Genomic DNA, 16,199 nt, shown 5'->3' on the forward strand with positions numbered 1-16,199 from the left:
AGACTGATGAAAGGACAGCTCAAGTGGCTGCAGAAGAGGACGTCAACGCCGAGCCATGGTGGATTTTCTGGAAAAGTTTCTAATTTTTTTTATAGTTTTTTTTTAAATTTAATAAGTAAAATGAAAGAACAAGTAAACTGGAAACAAATACTGCACCGTATAATACTACGAGCTCAAGTTTAGAGTATACACTGCGCAAATTATGAGTCGGGGCATTGTGACAGCCGATCAGACACATCTATCCACACAGTGTATATGGTAGTTCCATTACTTCTATAGGACCATGGCTGCCGTCATACTACTATGTACGATATTACATGAAAGTGCTGCAGACACGGAATAAAATTTTCAGCGTCAAGTAATAAAAACGATGCAAAATCATACAAAAAAAAAGCATGGAGCAAAGAGAGCCGGTGAATTGTTCTGTTACACTGGGTTCACACTTGTGTTCAAGTTTACGTCCTTCATGTCTGCATGGGGAACAAAAGAACGGATACCGTTAGCTTACAAATTGGTTAGGGCTCGTTCACATCCGCGCCCCGGCCTCTGAAATGCTGGTTTCCCGAAACTGGACAGGAGACTGAAACCTGCAGTCAGTTTTAAAAACCCAATCATTTGGACACGGTCTGTCGGGGTTCCATCTGCTATCTGCAGAAGACGGAAACCTGACAGACGAAGATCGGGCGCAGATGTGAACGAGCCCTTACACGTGGAAACCAGAGGACCATTTAGACTAAAACAAGGTCCAGCGGTTTTATACTGAAACTAGCGGAGAGAAGTCTTCCTTGCAGGACTTTCCTTGCTGTCGATTTTACTAAAATGAACCCCCTCAGCTTTACCTCATCAAGTGAAATCCAGACTGTCCTTACTGGTCGGGATTTATGGAAACAGAACCCGGGGCCACATTGTTATTGTAACTCCCATAGAAGTGACTGTTAGTGTGGAACAGTGATCCATTACTATCAGTTTATGGCATATTCTGTGGGATTCATTTTTATTATTTAATGTTAAATGTAGGGGCCAGTCAGTCACATTACATCGCCTGAAAGAGCCATTGTGGCACATTATCTATATGGAGGAGCCATTATACAGTATGGGGGCCTCTCTGGCATCACATGGGGGGGGATGTTATTTCATATGTGGAGACCATTATAGTACATGTGGGGCACTGACGGGAACTCCAAATGAAGCCTTGTTTTATTAGAATTTATTAGAGATGGCTACTTTGTGGGTTCTCGGTTGAGATGTTCTCTCAGTAGGGGGCACTTCGCTTAAAAAGGTTGAGAAACAATGGTCTCGGGTGTAAATGGGTAAAGAAGATCAGAAATATGACTTGCTTATATGGCAATAGCTGAAACCGCTTTGGCTCATTGCTGTGCACTTTACTAGGCTTATGACAGGAGATCGGGGTTCATAATAGTATTCCAGCATTATGGTAAGGTTATAGCAGTAACCCCGAGGTCTATCTATAGATATCATCTGATACAGATAACATAATACAACATAAATATAACATCCTAGTAATATTATAAAGGTGAAAGTATGTGTGTTTGGATGTTTGTTCCTCAATCACAGCCAAACGGCTGAATGCATTTTGGGGAAATTACACACACACACACACACACACACACTTCCCAGAGGTAATAGGCTACTTTAAATGTGGGTCACTTACCCCAAACCACCACCGTGACCCTCCAAAGAATCCTCCGGCTGGGCCGTAGCAGCTGGCATTCCACCAGCGCTAGTCTGTCCACGGACCTCCTATTGGTGCATGGCAGGCTGTGGGCGGGCTCTGGAGCCAGGGCTGCAGCACCATAGGTTGGGGGCTGAATGTGGGCATGCAGATTCAGCAGGGAAACAGTGAGGAAGATGGCAGCAGCCCACATGGTCCCGGCGCCGCAGCTATCCCAGGCCACCTACACAGCTCTCGGCCGGCTAAGGAAGAGGCTGCTCCACCCGACACACCACAGGTAAGTGCAGCGGGTACAGGGGGTTGGGGAGGGGGTGTCCCCAGGTCGGTGTCCCCGGGGGATCAACCACATTCCCCAGCTCCGTGTCCCCCCCCACACACACATCGGCCCCAGTGTAGTTGGACTCACCTTGCCACGCTCCATCGCCGCTCACTGCACATAGTTGTCGGGCGACTGGCTGCGTATGTCATAGCAACCTGACGCCGACCCTCGCTCTGCCTCATATATGCCACACGTAGCCAGCTGCCCGACACCTATGTGCAGCGAGCGAGCGGAGAGAGCGGCAGGGGAGCATGGCAAGGTGAGTCCAACTACACTGGGGCCGATGTAGGGGGGGGGGAGCACATGAGGCTGGGAGCAGAGATGAGGGGGACAAGAAACTGGGGGCAGATAGGGGGACAAGAAACTAAACTGGGGTAGAAAAGGGGGGAGACAAGAAACTGGGGGCAGATGAAGGAGGAGGGGGGGGACAAGAAACTGGGGGCAGACATGGGAGGACAAGAAATATAAGCGGTTCAGCGCCACCACCAACCCACAGACGAACACTAGGGTAACTGCTAGTCATCTGATATAGATAACGGCATCTGGGCACTACCATGTTTTTCAGATACATTGCTAAGTGATGGCTGAAAAATAGACAGTTCACAAATCATACACGGAAATACAAAAGGATGTACAGCTTCTGTGGTTTTGTAGACTGCAGAATGGATAGCTAGTACAAAAGTAGTCTTAGGAGGCGTTCACACTTCTTAGCAGATAAAAGACACTAACAGATCATTAAAAATCCCATTGACTTCAATGGGATTTGTACTGTCGTCCGTTAGCGTCCACTTTCATCAAAAGAGTCATCGGTCTACTATTTTGGCGCAGGTAACACAGGATAAAGCACTTTTGGCTCCATTCAAAATGGTGGATTTATGATGGATGTGAAGTGTCCATTTTTTTTAAAACATTACTATCTATGGCTAATAGACATATGACGGATGGTAAGGGGCGGTTGTCCGGTATACCATGTGTTCTGTTCAGACCCCCCCCTCATTTTTATTTTTTTTAACGCACCCTATAACAACAGATTTCCAAAAGGTAGTGAGAGCCTACCCTAAGGGCCATCTTATTTTACCAAATTCTGGCTGGCCTCCATGGTCTCCAACTGGGACGTCCTACAACTAGAGGACCTCTTCAGGCGGCGCAACAAATGCACGAAGGTACCGAATTTCACTGGAGCTTCCATTTGAATAGCTCTTTTCTATGAAGCAAGTTATAGAGGAGTACAAAAGCATAAAACTGCAATACCACGGATCCTGCTTGGTGAACACAAACATGTAACCACGAGTTGTGCATTAGATACTAGACAATTTATTCCAGTTTATTGGTTTCTCTGTTTGGGGTTTACAAAGTAGTGGGTTTCACAGTGAGGCACAACGCACAGTAAAAAGCTTCAGACATCTACTTCTGCTCAATAGTGTTTCCAAAATAGTGTTTTTTTAAAACAGAGTTTTCTACAAAAAGTTTATTACAAGGAGACATTTCGCTATAAAGATATTTTACATAGAAAACAAAATACATTTTTATTTATTTATTTTTAAAAAAATGACTTACCATTGAAAACCTCCCATTAAGAGTTTACCACATGATGTTCTGCTTTATGGCTACACCAAGGAAGAAATTTTAGGAACCGCGATGGGTACGAACAGAACGCGAGCACCTGGGTAAACCGGATTTACATTGTGCTAGCACTTCTAGATACGTGCAGACAAGTTTCTTACCAGCTGGTGTTTTTGAGCTTTTAGCTTAGCAATTGGGTTAATACAGTTTTTCACATTTAGCACCCAACAAAAACAGCCTAAAACCAGTCACCCCTTTAGATAGAGAAGTCATTATGAAGTGACCAAATCTGATATACAATGTAAGGTAGATTCTATATCCCAGATATCTCTATGTAGTTCAAAAAATCTAATCGCGGACCTATCCATAATATTATAAATTTACATAAATCAAAAGGATAGTAATAGAATTATTATATTTGGAAGTGCTCAAGGAGGCAAAACCCCCCCCAAAACTAATGAAATTTATTGGGCGTATTTTCTTCCTTTGTTAGGCCCATATATTACTTAGAAGTGCATACAATTGGCAGAAAGCCAAAAAACCTGTGTTTTAATGTGGGCTTCATATTTTTGGCAAGAAATATGGACCTGTAAGTGCCCTAGGACTCTCCCCTATAACCAGTGCCACTACTGGGCTCCATGTATACACATGCTGACAACCCAAGCAATGGAGCCATGGTCACTGTGTGTGCCGCCATATGGCTCCCCCTGTGCAGCACTGTATTACAGCATTATATGACATCTGAAGTATCAGAATGAAGTTGTAATATGGATAAATCACTAGTAGCGGTCCTCTAAGTGCTGATTTCTGCTATTTTAGAAAAAGACGAAAGGAAATTGGTGGTTTTAGTCCAAAAATAAACAAGAACAAAAATATACATGTATACAGCAGAGAATAACCTGGAATATAATTTAGTGTTATGGAAACACTTCATTCATTTTGGTGCTAACATGCAATGATTTTATAAAGTAACGTTAGACTGCCCCATGATTAGACCGTGAGCCTCTGGCGCTAATACAGAAAGCACCAGACTTCTCACTACTCTCCCAGGCCAGACTTCATGAACGAGGACTACGAGTTGGGATGATCAGTAGTTCCATTATATGTCTAATAGAGAGGAGATGATTCCAGTTTTATTTCATATTGATCAGTAAGACAATGTCATTGGTCCCCTTCTTAAGTGATTAATCTGATTTACCAGGAACAAGTTATTCTACTTGGCATCCAAGGAGTTAAACAATATCAACAAGTATAAATAAGCCCTTCCAGCAGTAGAGATTTACTATTAAATTACCAAATGGACACCTAAAACACACAAAATTTATCAATTCCCTAGTATAAAAAAAGTCACATATAAAATTACATTGAAAGTTTTTTCCACTTTGCACAATCTGCAGATGTCAGCCCCATGCGATGGAATAACGGGACACGTCTCTTCTCCTGGCTGAATCCTGATTCGGACGGGTCTATACAATTTATGGGACGGTGACATGGAAGGGGCTGCCGGGGATGTGTTCCTCTCCCCATTTTACCACCAGAGTGTAATCTCCTTTCTCTTTGACGTGGTAGTTGACATTATATTGCTTATTCCCGAGATGCTTTACAGAGACTTCCTCGCAGGGTATTGTGGGCCCATGTACACCGACCAGTAACATGTTAGAACCTGGCGACAGAGAATTGGAGAGATCGCGATTAGGTTTGGAATGTGGAAATGAACACGAGAGACATTGTCATGATGGCACGGTGGGAAGATTGGATCAATGCCACACTAATACATTAATGTAACGTCCTCTCAAGTGGCCCATACAATATATAGTGTCACAATGCCACTGCCCACTCAGCGACCATTCAATGACTAGATTAGTACAAGTTATAGTTAATGGGCTATGTATGTATCCACTATTGTAGTAGTCTCATGGCGGAGCAGACCAGACAGCTGGACACTTACCTGCTTTACTGCAGTCTACGGTGAAGCTGCTCTTCTGTCCCAGGTAAGCTTTTGATAAACCTGCACCTTTGGATGTGACTTTACTGGCGTCTGAAGCAAACCTGGGCAGTGCGCTATATACGGTCTCGGTTGAGGCACGAGTCACGGACTGCACTATTATAGAGGATGTCTCACTGACACCGCCAACGCTGACTAGTCGCTGACCTAGGGAATTACAGATTGAATGCACATGAAGACGTGTAATAAAGGGAAAAAACAAGATACATAAAGACACAAGTTAAACAAAGTTTAGGGCTTTTATAGCAAAGATGGACGTTCCTCTGTTAAACCACAATGTACAGGTCATAGACTTAGTGACAGTGCTGCTTAGTTATGTTCTGATGTTACTGCAACATATAAGACGTGTTAACACTGTTTAGTCTTCTGTATTACCTTCCTGTAGTGACACACTTTGCAGCTCCTCCCCCTCTTGATGTAAAAGGGGTAACGGATCTAAACAATTTAGGCAGAAATATCCATTTTACATCTTATCATATACTGATACAGAGTTACAGCCTGCATTATAGCTCATAGCTGCACTCTTAGTTTGGCAAGCTTCAGAGCTGAAATCACCCACTCCCTCTTTGCAGCGGAATACACTTGGAGTGACATCTGACTATTCTGTGATGTGTTCATTTCTATATGGGCTTCCCATCTGTTCTTTCCTGATGACATGTTAGGATAAGACCTGCTCTATATTCATGGGAATGGACCATCGGACATGTCCTTGGGAGAGCATCGGCCTGCACACTCGGTCGTGTGCATTAGGCCCAAGTCTTCCAGCTCCTCGGTGTGATTATACAGACAGGCTCCATTATCCTCTCTGTTGCCATGGATACACTATTAATCACAAGCTCATTTTTTTGGTATATTAATGTACTTTCTCGCTAGAGCACCGACATATCCAAAGTAACTACGTGCAATAGACCAGAATGGCTGATTCATCCTGGACCGATAAGGGAAAGAAAAGCTGCACAAAAAAAAGTTCTTCCAGGCAAATTCCCGGCTGATCAAACATTTTACAGACACTAAAGCTGCCCATACACAAGAGTGGAGTCTGTGGGATCAGCTTACTATGTTATGTGTATGGGGGGGTGCGATTTCTCCCCATACTGAAACTCAACATGCCTGATCCTTAGTACTTATGAGAGGTAAAGTCAACAGAAGTATTTGGCAGCAGGTTAATGGGTGTACCCCCATCAATAAAAGCACCTGCACCCTCATTCAAATGTGTATGGGGGAGATGAGTGGAATGGCTGTCACATGTACGGGTTCTATTACAGTATAGAAGGTATACGGCCACTTTGATTTAGAACTTTCTGTCTAGATACTTTGTAACTATGATTGATGTTGTAGCTGCAGTTTAAACATAAACCTTCAAGGAATTATATCACAAAGTAAATTTATCCTCAATCCATAGGCTAGAGGATAAAACAGCTGATCAGTGGGGGTCTGACCGCTGAGACCCCCCCCCCAAAAAAAGAATAGGGGGTGTTTTACCGCCAATGAGAATGCAGCTGGAATGAAAGTACAAGTGGCCTTGCAGAACGGAATCGATCACCGTTCCCATTCACTACAATGAGAGTGTTGGACGGAGCGGCAGTGCGCCATATCTGGCAGGGACATGTCTACGTTCAGCTGTATTCTAGCTATACAATGGAAGTAAAACACCTATGGATAGAGGAGAAATGTTTTGTGCCATAAGTATATGGTGACACAGTATACGGTAGAATCACCTGTGACTTTAGCTTTGAATGGACTGCCCAGGATGTGATTGGGGCCGCCATACTTCACACCAATGGTGTAATTTCCTGGGGCCATTGGGGTATACAGAGTTCTGTATCCTTCAGGACACTCTTTACATTCCATTGTCACCTTTGAGGGACCTTCGATGGTGACAGAGAGCGCCCCCGGTCCTGCTTTGGTTGTGTTGATCGTGAATTCAGATTGTTTACCTGCAATAAAAAAAAATAAAAATATGATTTAATGTCAGACTTTACCCTGCACAGAAGATATTCTTCAAGGCTGGCGTAAAGCAGTATGGTGGGGCAGATACTGTATATAAAGATATACCTTTGAAGTCATGTAAGGACACAGAATGGCTAGCTATAAAGCAATTACCGAAATTGCTGCCAGTAGGATGAGACTGTCTTAGGTGCATTCAGAAAAATATAAAGTCTGTTTATTCCAACTACTCTGTCCCATAATTGCCAAATTTGAACATCTGAGCCCCACCCTGGGACATTCTCCAGCCATGCCATCTTTGCAGTCCGATTCCTGAGACTGTCCCAGCAAAACCAGAACTGCTAGCATGTTTGCAGTCCATTGGCTGGTGCTAGAATACTTGTCAGTGCACCATGGCAGGCTCACATGTGGTATCAACATTTATGTGAGTTTTCCTGAGCGACTGGATGTGTTAGAACCACTAGCAGTCGTGCTCAGTCCTAGTGTGTACTACAGGGAGACTCAAGAGGCCCCGAATATTCTGTAATAACTCATGCTAGGACGAAGAAATCTGAACAATACCATATACAAAGTTTTATGCTCCGGCCTCCTGTGCAAGTCATCTCAGGAGGTTTCTTAGGAGTAGCTCCAGACAATGAAGTAGATCATAGATTGTGCCCTGTGACATTTCGGACAGCTTCTGCCATGTGACGGGATCAATCATCCAGTTCATTACCTGAATAACACTCTATGAGGTTTCATCTTGAACAGTATCTGGCATCACTAAGGCCTCATGCACGTGACCGAAGTTCAGGCTCTTCTGATGGGGGTCTGAAGTCAATGAGGGATGGAAGCCACTGAGTGTATTTTGCTATGAAATCAGTCCCCGCCTTGGTGTACACACTTGGTCATGTGCATGTAGCCTTAAACTATTGACCAAATAAGTTTGCACCATGAAGACCTGGCCGACACATTTAGTGTCCAGTTGGGGGATTTCTATAGAGAGCTGGGCAGCACAGTGTTGGTAAGAATGCCATATCTGCATAATTTTTTTAAAAACATGTACACAAAAAGCCAAAAACATTTGCAAATGAAACCAATTACCTGTAAAACAACATTATCTGTAATATTGTCCTATGAGGCGGCCCATTACACTGACACAATGGCTTATTTTTTAATGGAAGGTATGAATAAGGAACATCTGCTTTCTAACAATGAGCCGGCATTGTGAAGGGACATAAAAACAATCCCTAACAATGTCTACACCGCAGGGCTTATCAGAGCGGCCCAGGCTGACAGCCAGGGGACGGCATCACTTCCGGACCATCAAAATGTCACCCTATCTGTCCTCAGACGGAGCGCGGCGCGGCCTGCTCACAGCTGATATGTGACAAGGTTTACACGAGGAGCATTGTGATGACAGATGAGAAGTGCAGATACACAATATAACCTGAAGGTGTCGCCAAATATCTGTCAATATAGCCAACTCTATGGGTATAATAAAGTGGTAAAGAAGATGTATGAGGGGCTACTGGACCCTTCAATTGGACTTATTTAGGAGGTACACTTCTGGTTTTGACTGATCCCTATCACCCCAATCTACATTTAACTACTAATTAATCCAGTCAATCATTTCTCATAGGATAACTTGAGACTATATAATGGTCATGTAAGAACACAAACATGGCTTATTACCGCATGTAGTGGAGAATAAAGACATCGTTAGACAACGCAAAATCCAGTAAAAGACCAATCCATCTTTCTCATCACCCCCATCCAATATCAGACATTGGGGAAAGATTGCTATATAAAACAGCTATGTGGTCGATCCTACACCAGGTAAGGCTGACTTCTATCAGGTGTACAGTCAGTTTGACCTAAGGATAGGCTATTAATATCAGACTAGTTGGGCTCTGAGGACAGCTAATTGATGGGGGTGCTAGATATCAGACCCCCCACTGATCGGACCTCGATGACATATCCATACTATAAAGCCAATCAATATTTTAATTCCTAGAGCTATCCCCCTGAACATTTCCCAGGCTGAATACCCTTCAGCGCTCACATACCTGTAACCCCTCTCTCCAATCCAGCACCATAAGCAGTCACAAGAGTTGGGTCACCCTCCTGTCCTGGTTCTCCCACTCGCACCTTGAAGGGGCTGCCAGGCACATGGCTTCCATTAAACTTGACATCAATTGTGTGTATGCCATTTTCCCGGGGAATGAAACGCACTGCATACTTATCTGCAAAAAAATGAAAATAAAAATACAAAAAAATTCACATGATGCACAAGGAAAGGCTTACCCCTATATATTCAGATCTTCCCATCGTACATTACGTGAAATATTTGCATCTTTAATCCTTACCTGGTTCTAGCTCTGAAACATGGCATTCCTCCACTGCTCCTGAAGGACTGTGCACCTTGGCATCTATTTTCCCCTTAGCACCATTTAGTCTGATGGCAAATGACACCGGCTGATTGACCTTTAGGCCGGACTCCTGAAAATGACAATGTTAAGATGAACCAACAATCACAGAGCCTGGACTAATCTAGTATTACCATAACTGAGCTCATGGGAGGAAGAGTTTTGCATTGCCAGCTGTGTTTAGGGAGCCCCTCTAACCAGATTCAAAACTTTAAAGGGGGGGGGGGGGGGGGGGGGTTGTTATCAGGATGAAGCTCATTAAACCAGAAGCAGTTACATAGGTCAAGCTCTCACATAAGTATGCCTTTGTCCCTGTGAAAATTTGTGACTCCGCTGCAAAGAAATCTGGAGTACCGAGGGTATCTGTTGCTCCAAACTGCTGCACCCCACACTGCTCCAATACGCAGATGAGAATTCAAGAACACAGGGCCAGGCGAGATTTGTGTATAGCTCCTTGTCCTGTCACTCAAACAAGGGAGGGTGTATTAAGGGCGGTATGGGGCGTAGCAGTTAGAAGCAACAGAGTCGCCCCCGCCGGTGCGTCAGACTGCTCATTTGCATATTGTGAAATAAATATCTTGTGAACCGGGCAAAAATTTTCATGGGGATAAATGCGTTATGTTCAGGTGAGCCTGACCTATCTGTGTGTGACTGGTAATATGCCTCACACCCTCCATGAATGTATAAATCTGCTTCATGTCAATTTCTGTTGACAATTTTCACCTCGGACTAAGGGGTGACATCCTCAGCAAAATGTGAATGTTGTAAATGTGTTTTTTTGTCACAATATGTTCTCTGTAAACAGCAACCCTAACAATACACATATCAGAGCTTTGTCTTAGCAAGTCCTTTAAGAAGGTTCCTATTGAGTGACAGCAAGCAGAGATGTTGAAAACTGAGGAAACTGTAGAGAAAGTATCGGAAAATCGCATAACTTTTCAATGTACAAAAAATAAAATCTGTGAAGACAGAACATCCCTTTAAATAAAACATGATGAGAAATTATTCTTATGTAACTGACTAGGTTTAAGCAATTTATCCAAGAAAGCAGCAAGTTGCCAAGGAAACGTCTCGCAGTTCAGTAATTTTACGTGTGCGGGGTCTGAGCTTTATGAAGGTGCGATTTTATGTCTATAGGAATAGATTTTAATACACAGATATTAGCTGTTGGGTTTCTATTAGATGCACACACACCGGTATGGGGCAGAGATGTAGATACAATGGCTTCAATCAGAGGCCATGGGTCACAGATAAAGTCAAGACATCTTAAAGGAATTGTCCACCTTTTAAGAAGAGAACTGGGTAAATATTCGAGGAATGGAGGCCAATAATATTATTCATGGAATTGCAGCACTAAGGGTCTGTTCGCACTGAGTTTTTGTGGATGGATTGTGTCGTGGAATCTGCCTCAAAATCCACCTGCAAAAAAGGCTCCCATTCATTTCAATGCTCATGCAGAGCCCTCAAACCCTTCTATTTAGGTCTCATGCAGGAAGAAGAGGGCTACTTCTTCAGGGTCACCTACCGACGGTAGTGTGAACGCTCCCTTACTCTGGAGGACCTGTCCTACTTGGCTCACTCATCCCATTGCTATAAATGTACTATGCCACTATGTAATGCTTAGTGTCCATGTTGTGTTTCCTCACATATTACAGCTTACTGGGGTTCCCAGTGGGATTGAGGGGGTGGACGAACTTGGGATTAGTTTATTTCCTTGAATCTAGTGCAGATTGTTTAAAGGATAGAACCACTTTAAAGGAAATGATTGTAAGCTCTTTTGAGCAGGGCCCTCAGTCCCATTGTGTGAAATGATGTTCTTTGTTATGTATGTCTGTATCTGAACCCTATAAATTGAACAGCGCTGCGGAATATGTTGGCGCTATATAAATAAAATGTATTATATTATTATTATTATAAATGATCACCTTTAAACATTTTGTGACATGTCTGAAGGTGTTATGTCTTGTGACCCTTATCTATCACTAGCCCATGTGCTGAGCCCCTATGCCTCCTGACTATACACTACAGTTTTAGAGAGAGGTCCCACTGATAACATCTCTCCTGACATGTCTAGGTAACAAGTCAAAAGATGTTTGAAAGCCAATCTTTGATCTTAAAGAGGTTGCCCTGCCCCAAAATGGCTTTTTTTTTTTTTTTTAAAAAAGCGATGTATCCATCCACTGGTTAGATCATCAGTATGTGATCTGCACGGGTCTGACACATGGTGCATGCACAGATCAGCTGTTCGGCAGCCACTGGAAGTTACCACAATGGACAGGCAGTGCGGGCAGCCTCCTCTTGTTAGGCTTAATTCACACGTAAATTATGTGTGGCTTATTTTGGCACCAGAAAAAAAACGCTTCCTAATTAGGAAGCTTTTTTTGGACCTTGACGTGCTTTTTGTAGTTTGTTTTTTTTTGTAAAAACCACTTTAAAAAAATGCCAGGCTGTTTTCCCCTCCTGTAAAGTGAATGGGCCAAAAAAAAGTTTTTTCCGCATGTTTTTTTTGCAAAACAAGTGACGCTTTTTTGAAAAAAAAAGAAAAAAAAAAAGCGTTTTTCGCCTTCCATTCACTTCTATTGCTCTCTTCAGGCGGAAAACGCCTAAAGAAAGGTTATGTCACTTCTTTTTTTTCTGCTAGCAGGAAAAAAAAAAAAAAAAGCTAGCAGTCTACATAGACCACTATTGTAAAGGGGAGGATTTTGAAGCGAAATCCGCTGTCAAAATCAGCCTCTTTGCCCCCATGTGAACTAGCCCTGAAAGTAACAGAAGCAGTGCTGATATTCCCACAACCACCACTATATAGTGGATGTGGCCATAATGCCGCTCCTATTAAGAAGAAAGAAGAGCCGTTTCCACTTCCAATCTACTAATGTTCAGACGACCCCTTTAAGGAGATTAGCTTAATGGAGATACACAAAGAATATATATTTTGCTTTACTCCACTCTGCACCACCATAGTACATGGACTAGGTCGGGGTGCTCTATGAGCTGCAATACCAGGCACACAAAAATTGTCTGGCTAAGCGCAGTTTGTCCTGAAGTAGAATGCTTTTAGAGGGAGAAAGGTGAAGTAGGTCATAGACGATTAGCGTGGTTAGCAGTATTGCCTTACAGCGCTGTGGCCCTGGGTTCGACTCAGACTAAGAGTCGGATAACGTTTGTATGTTCCCCCTCGAGTTTGCGTGGGTTTCCTCCCATATGCCAAAAACATGCTGATAATTAAAACTGGCTACCCATAAAACAAATGACCCTTGTGGGTGTTTGGGATGAGCGCTTGTACTCCGCCACTAACTCCCCTACCTCACACCACTCCCTGTGCCCTGAGTCCCTGTGTCTGACATTGTGGAGAGCAGATCCTTATCAACAAACCGTCAGTTCCCAGCTAAATGCTAAAGAGGGACTGCGCTTTGCAGCACCGTACAGGTAGTCCTCTGTACAGATGTGACAACACCATCACATTCGGTCTCCCTCTTTAGCAGGTAACTGCAAGATGGAGAGAAATCCTGTCAAGGGTCTTTAAATGAAACACAAGAAATACACCATAATGCCATCGTGACCAAGTAATGCCCTTGTGAGCAGCCTAGGTAGTTCTGTTTTAAAGGGGAAAAGGGAAGGGCCAAGGAGCTTGTGGACATGGTCACACTTCTGTAAGAGGACCAGTCGCAGATTCTGTCATTTTTGCAGGGAAGAGAAGTAAAACACACAGCACTGGACACCAAGGAACCTCATAAGTCAAAGGGGTCCACAGGTTACAGCGAATGTCCAGTATATGAGAGATCTGGAGTTGTGTTGTGGTTTCCATCTGTGACAATTTCATAATAAATAATAATAATAAATAATAATAATAATAATAATAATCTACAAATGTTGTGTATTAAAGGGGATGTCTGGGTAGAAAACAGCACCACTGTCATTTAACCCCCTTCAATTTTGTAACAAAATACATTGCTGTCTTACTGGAGGCTCCCGGCCCGAGGGCTATTTGTGCAAAGTTTGCAATTCTCAGTATTATGTTGGATTTATCATTAGATCAGGTTGGACATATGCTAATCCTAAATAGACCAGCACATTGAAATAAGAGGGAGATTTATCAAAACTAGTGCAAGAAAAATGGAGTAGCTGACTATAACAACCAATCATATTACAGCTTTCATCTTCCAAAGGCCTTTAAAAAATGAGAGCTAAAACTTGATAGGTTGTAATAGACACCTGCATCAGTTCTCGCATACCAGCTGTGTGATATAGTGTATATACTAAATATATATATTTGGTCACACGCATTCTCTCTGCTAGACTTGCCCACAAGGACTTAATGGGTCACCAGGTGGCAGACAGAAGAGATGTTTCCTTGTGCCTCACCTGAAGACTAGAGACAGTAAGCCGGCGGGCATCGTCAGATGGAGCGATGATCGGAACCATGAACGGGCTCTGTGGGATATGTTCATCGTTGAACTTGATGATCACTTCATAGTCACCTGAAATAAGAGAATCCAGTGAGGTTACTCACCATAATGGTAATATCACATTGTATATAATGCACAACATATATATTAGAATATATATCAATGAGGTAAAGTTCTGTGGTCATGTCCCTCTTTACCTTTATCCTTGGCTCAACATATAGCTATAAGTCTGATGCAAGATGAACAGCTTTGTAAAATTAAAAAACAAAACAAAAAAACCCGAATTTTCCAATACTCTTCTCAGATGAATATGCACTATGTGCAGCCACCTACTGGTCATGCTCCATATTGCAGCCCTTTATTTTTGCAAGTATATTATAATATCGTATTAAGAAACTGGAAGCCCTTAACAAAATTTTCAGAAAGTTAATGGTGGACACGTCTGTCCGTTTGTGCAAGTACAATGTATTTCAGCAGCCACTTGCACATATATTTGATCTATCCACAGGTCTGTTGTAACAGTAGATTGTACAGACATTGAACACTGCACATTAGTTTGCTTAGGGATGTCAGAACATCTCACATTAAATGGGGTCACTTAGATCATGCATTACAATATTAGGTCATCAAATGGCATACCAGGCTCTTGAACAACATAAGACACCCCACAGGATCCATCCTTTCGGTCCTCAAAGGAAATCTCTGCTTTGCTTGGCCCTTCGACAGCAATGGAAAGACCCCCAGCACCGGCTTCCCGTGTCCATATGCTGAATTCAGCTGTAGAGAAGCAAGAGAGCAGAGCCCATGTAAATCCTCAACAACTCCATTTGTAGTCTTGGTAGACATGTATGGTACCACAGAGCTGTGATGGCAAACCTATGGCACGGGTGCCAGAGGTGGCACTCAGAGCCCTCTCTTTGGACACCCATCCGTGGAACAGATTATACTGTGTGTGGGACACCGTGGAGCAAATTGTAATGTGTAGGGACCACTGTGCAGCAGATTATACTGTGTGGGGGTCACAGTGGAGCAGATTATACTGTGTGGGGACCACTGTGCAGCAGATTATACTGTGTGGGGGTCACAGTGGAGCAGAAAGCTCTATAAAGCCCCATTTGTATGACTATTTTGCAGGTCTGTAATTGTGTGCAATTGTAGATCCACACATTATTAAAGGTTAAATTGCCATGTTGGCACTTAGTGATAAATTAGTGTGTTTTGGGTTGCAGTTTGGGCACTCTGTCTCTAAAAGGTTCACCATCACTGCCATAGAGTGTGTGTATCGTATGACATGAAGCCAAAGACTCCATCCATATCAATATGGTGGAAAACAGAGAATATTACTGGATCGGCATCCTACCTGGAACACCGGCTTCCCCCCTCTCCAGGCCAGGACCTCCAGCCTTGACTTTCTCGGCTCCTCCGTCTCCCAGCGGCCCCACAGTAAACTGGAAAGGACTTCCGGGCACGTGCTCCCCTCTGTATTTTACACTCACTGTGTGCACTCCCATCTCTTGAGGAACAAAGCGCACACAGCAGGTATTGTGGCCAAGGTCAACTATTTCGGCTTCGTCAGTCCTTCCTGAGGGGCTGGTGACTTCAGCAGATAGTTCTCGCATATCGATCTCTGCGGAGACAAAGTGAAGGTGACTTACTGTAATGTCAGGGAGATTATCACACAATGTCCAAGCACAAAAGATGAATCTCATCAGTGGACCACAGCATACAATACAAAGACATTATCCTGCGCGCAGCCAGCATGCCTCATGCTTCAGCGGCCTGTCTCTACAAGGTCAAACGCGGCTGGTTTACCTTTTAATACATCTTTATTACCGCAAATTGTATGACAACCTTAGAT

At 43.3% G+C, this 16,199-nt stretch overlaps 1 protein-coding gene across 3 annotated transcripts in view; it reads right to left on the minus strand.

Moving 5' to 3' along the window:
• Window positions 1–3,303: 3,303 nt before the first annotated feature.
• Window positions 3,304–16,199, minus strand: part of FLNB (filamin B) — a 143,603-nt gene continuing 130,707 nt past the window's right edge. For all 3 annotated transcript variants that reach the window (XM_075287884.1, XM_075287883.1, XM_075287885.1), the window contains 8 exons: window positions 15,702–15,968; window positions 14,981–15,118; window positions 14,298–14,413; window positions 9,876–10,008; window positions 9,576–9,752; window positions 7,299–7,517; window positions 5,524–5,727; window positions 3,304–5,238 (listed from right to left, as the gene is read on the minus strand). In XM_075287884.1, the coding sequence (XP_075143985.1) occupies window positions 5,051–5,238; window positions 5,524–5,727; window positions 7,299–7,517; window positions 9,576–9,752; window positions 9,876–10,008; window positions 14,298–14,413; window positions 14,981–15,118; window positions 15,702–15,968 (1,442 nt within the window). In that variant the 3' untranslated portion in view covers window positions 3,304–5,050. The remainder of the gene's footprint in view (window positions 5,239–5,523; window positions 5,728–7,298; window positions 7,518–9,575; window positions 9,753–9,875; window positions 10,009–14,297; window positions 14,414–14,980; window positions 15,119–15,701; window positions 15,969–16,199) is intronic.

Source organism: Leptodactylus fuscus, chromosome 9, assembly GCF_031893055.1.
Source record: "Leptodactylus fuscus isolate aLepFus1 chromosome 9, aLepFus1.hap2, whole genome shotgun sequence".
In the NCBI taxonomy this organism is placed as follows: domain Eukaryota; kingdom Metazoa; phylum Chordata; class Amphibia; order Anura; family Leptodactylidae; genus Leptodactylus; species Leptodactylus fuscus.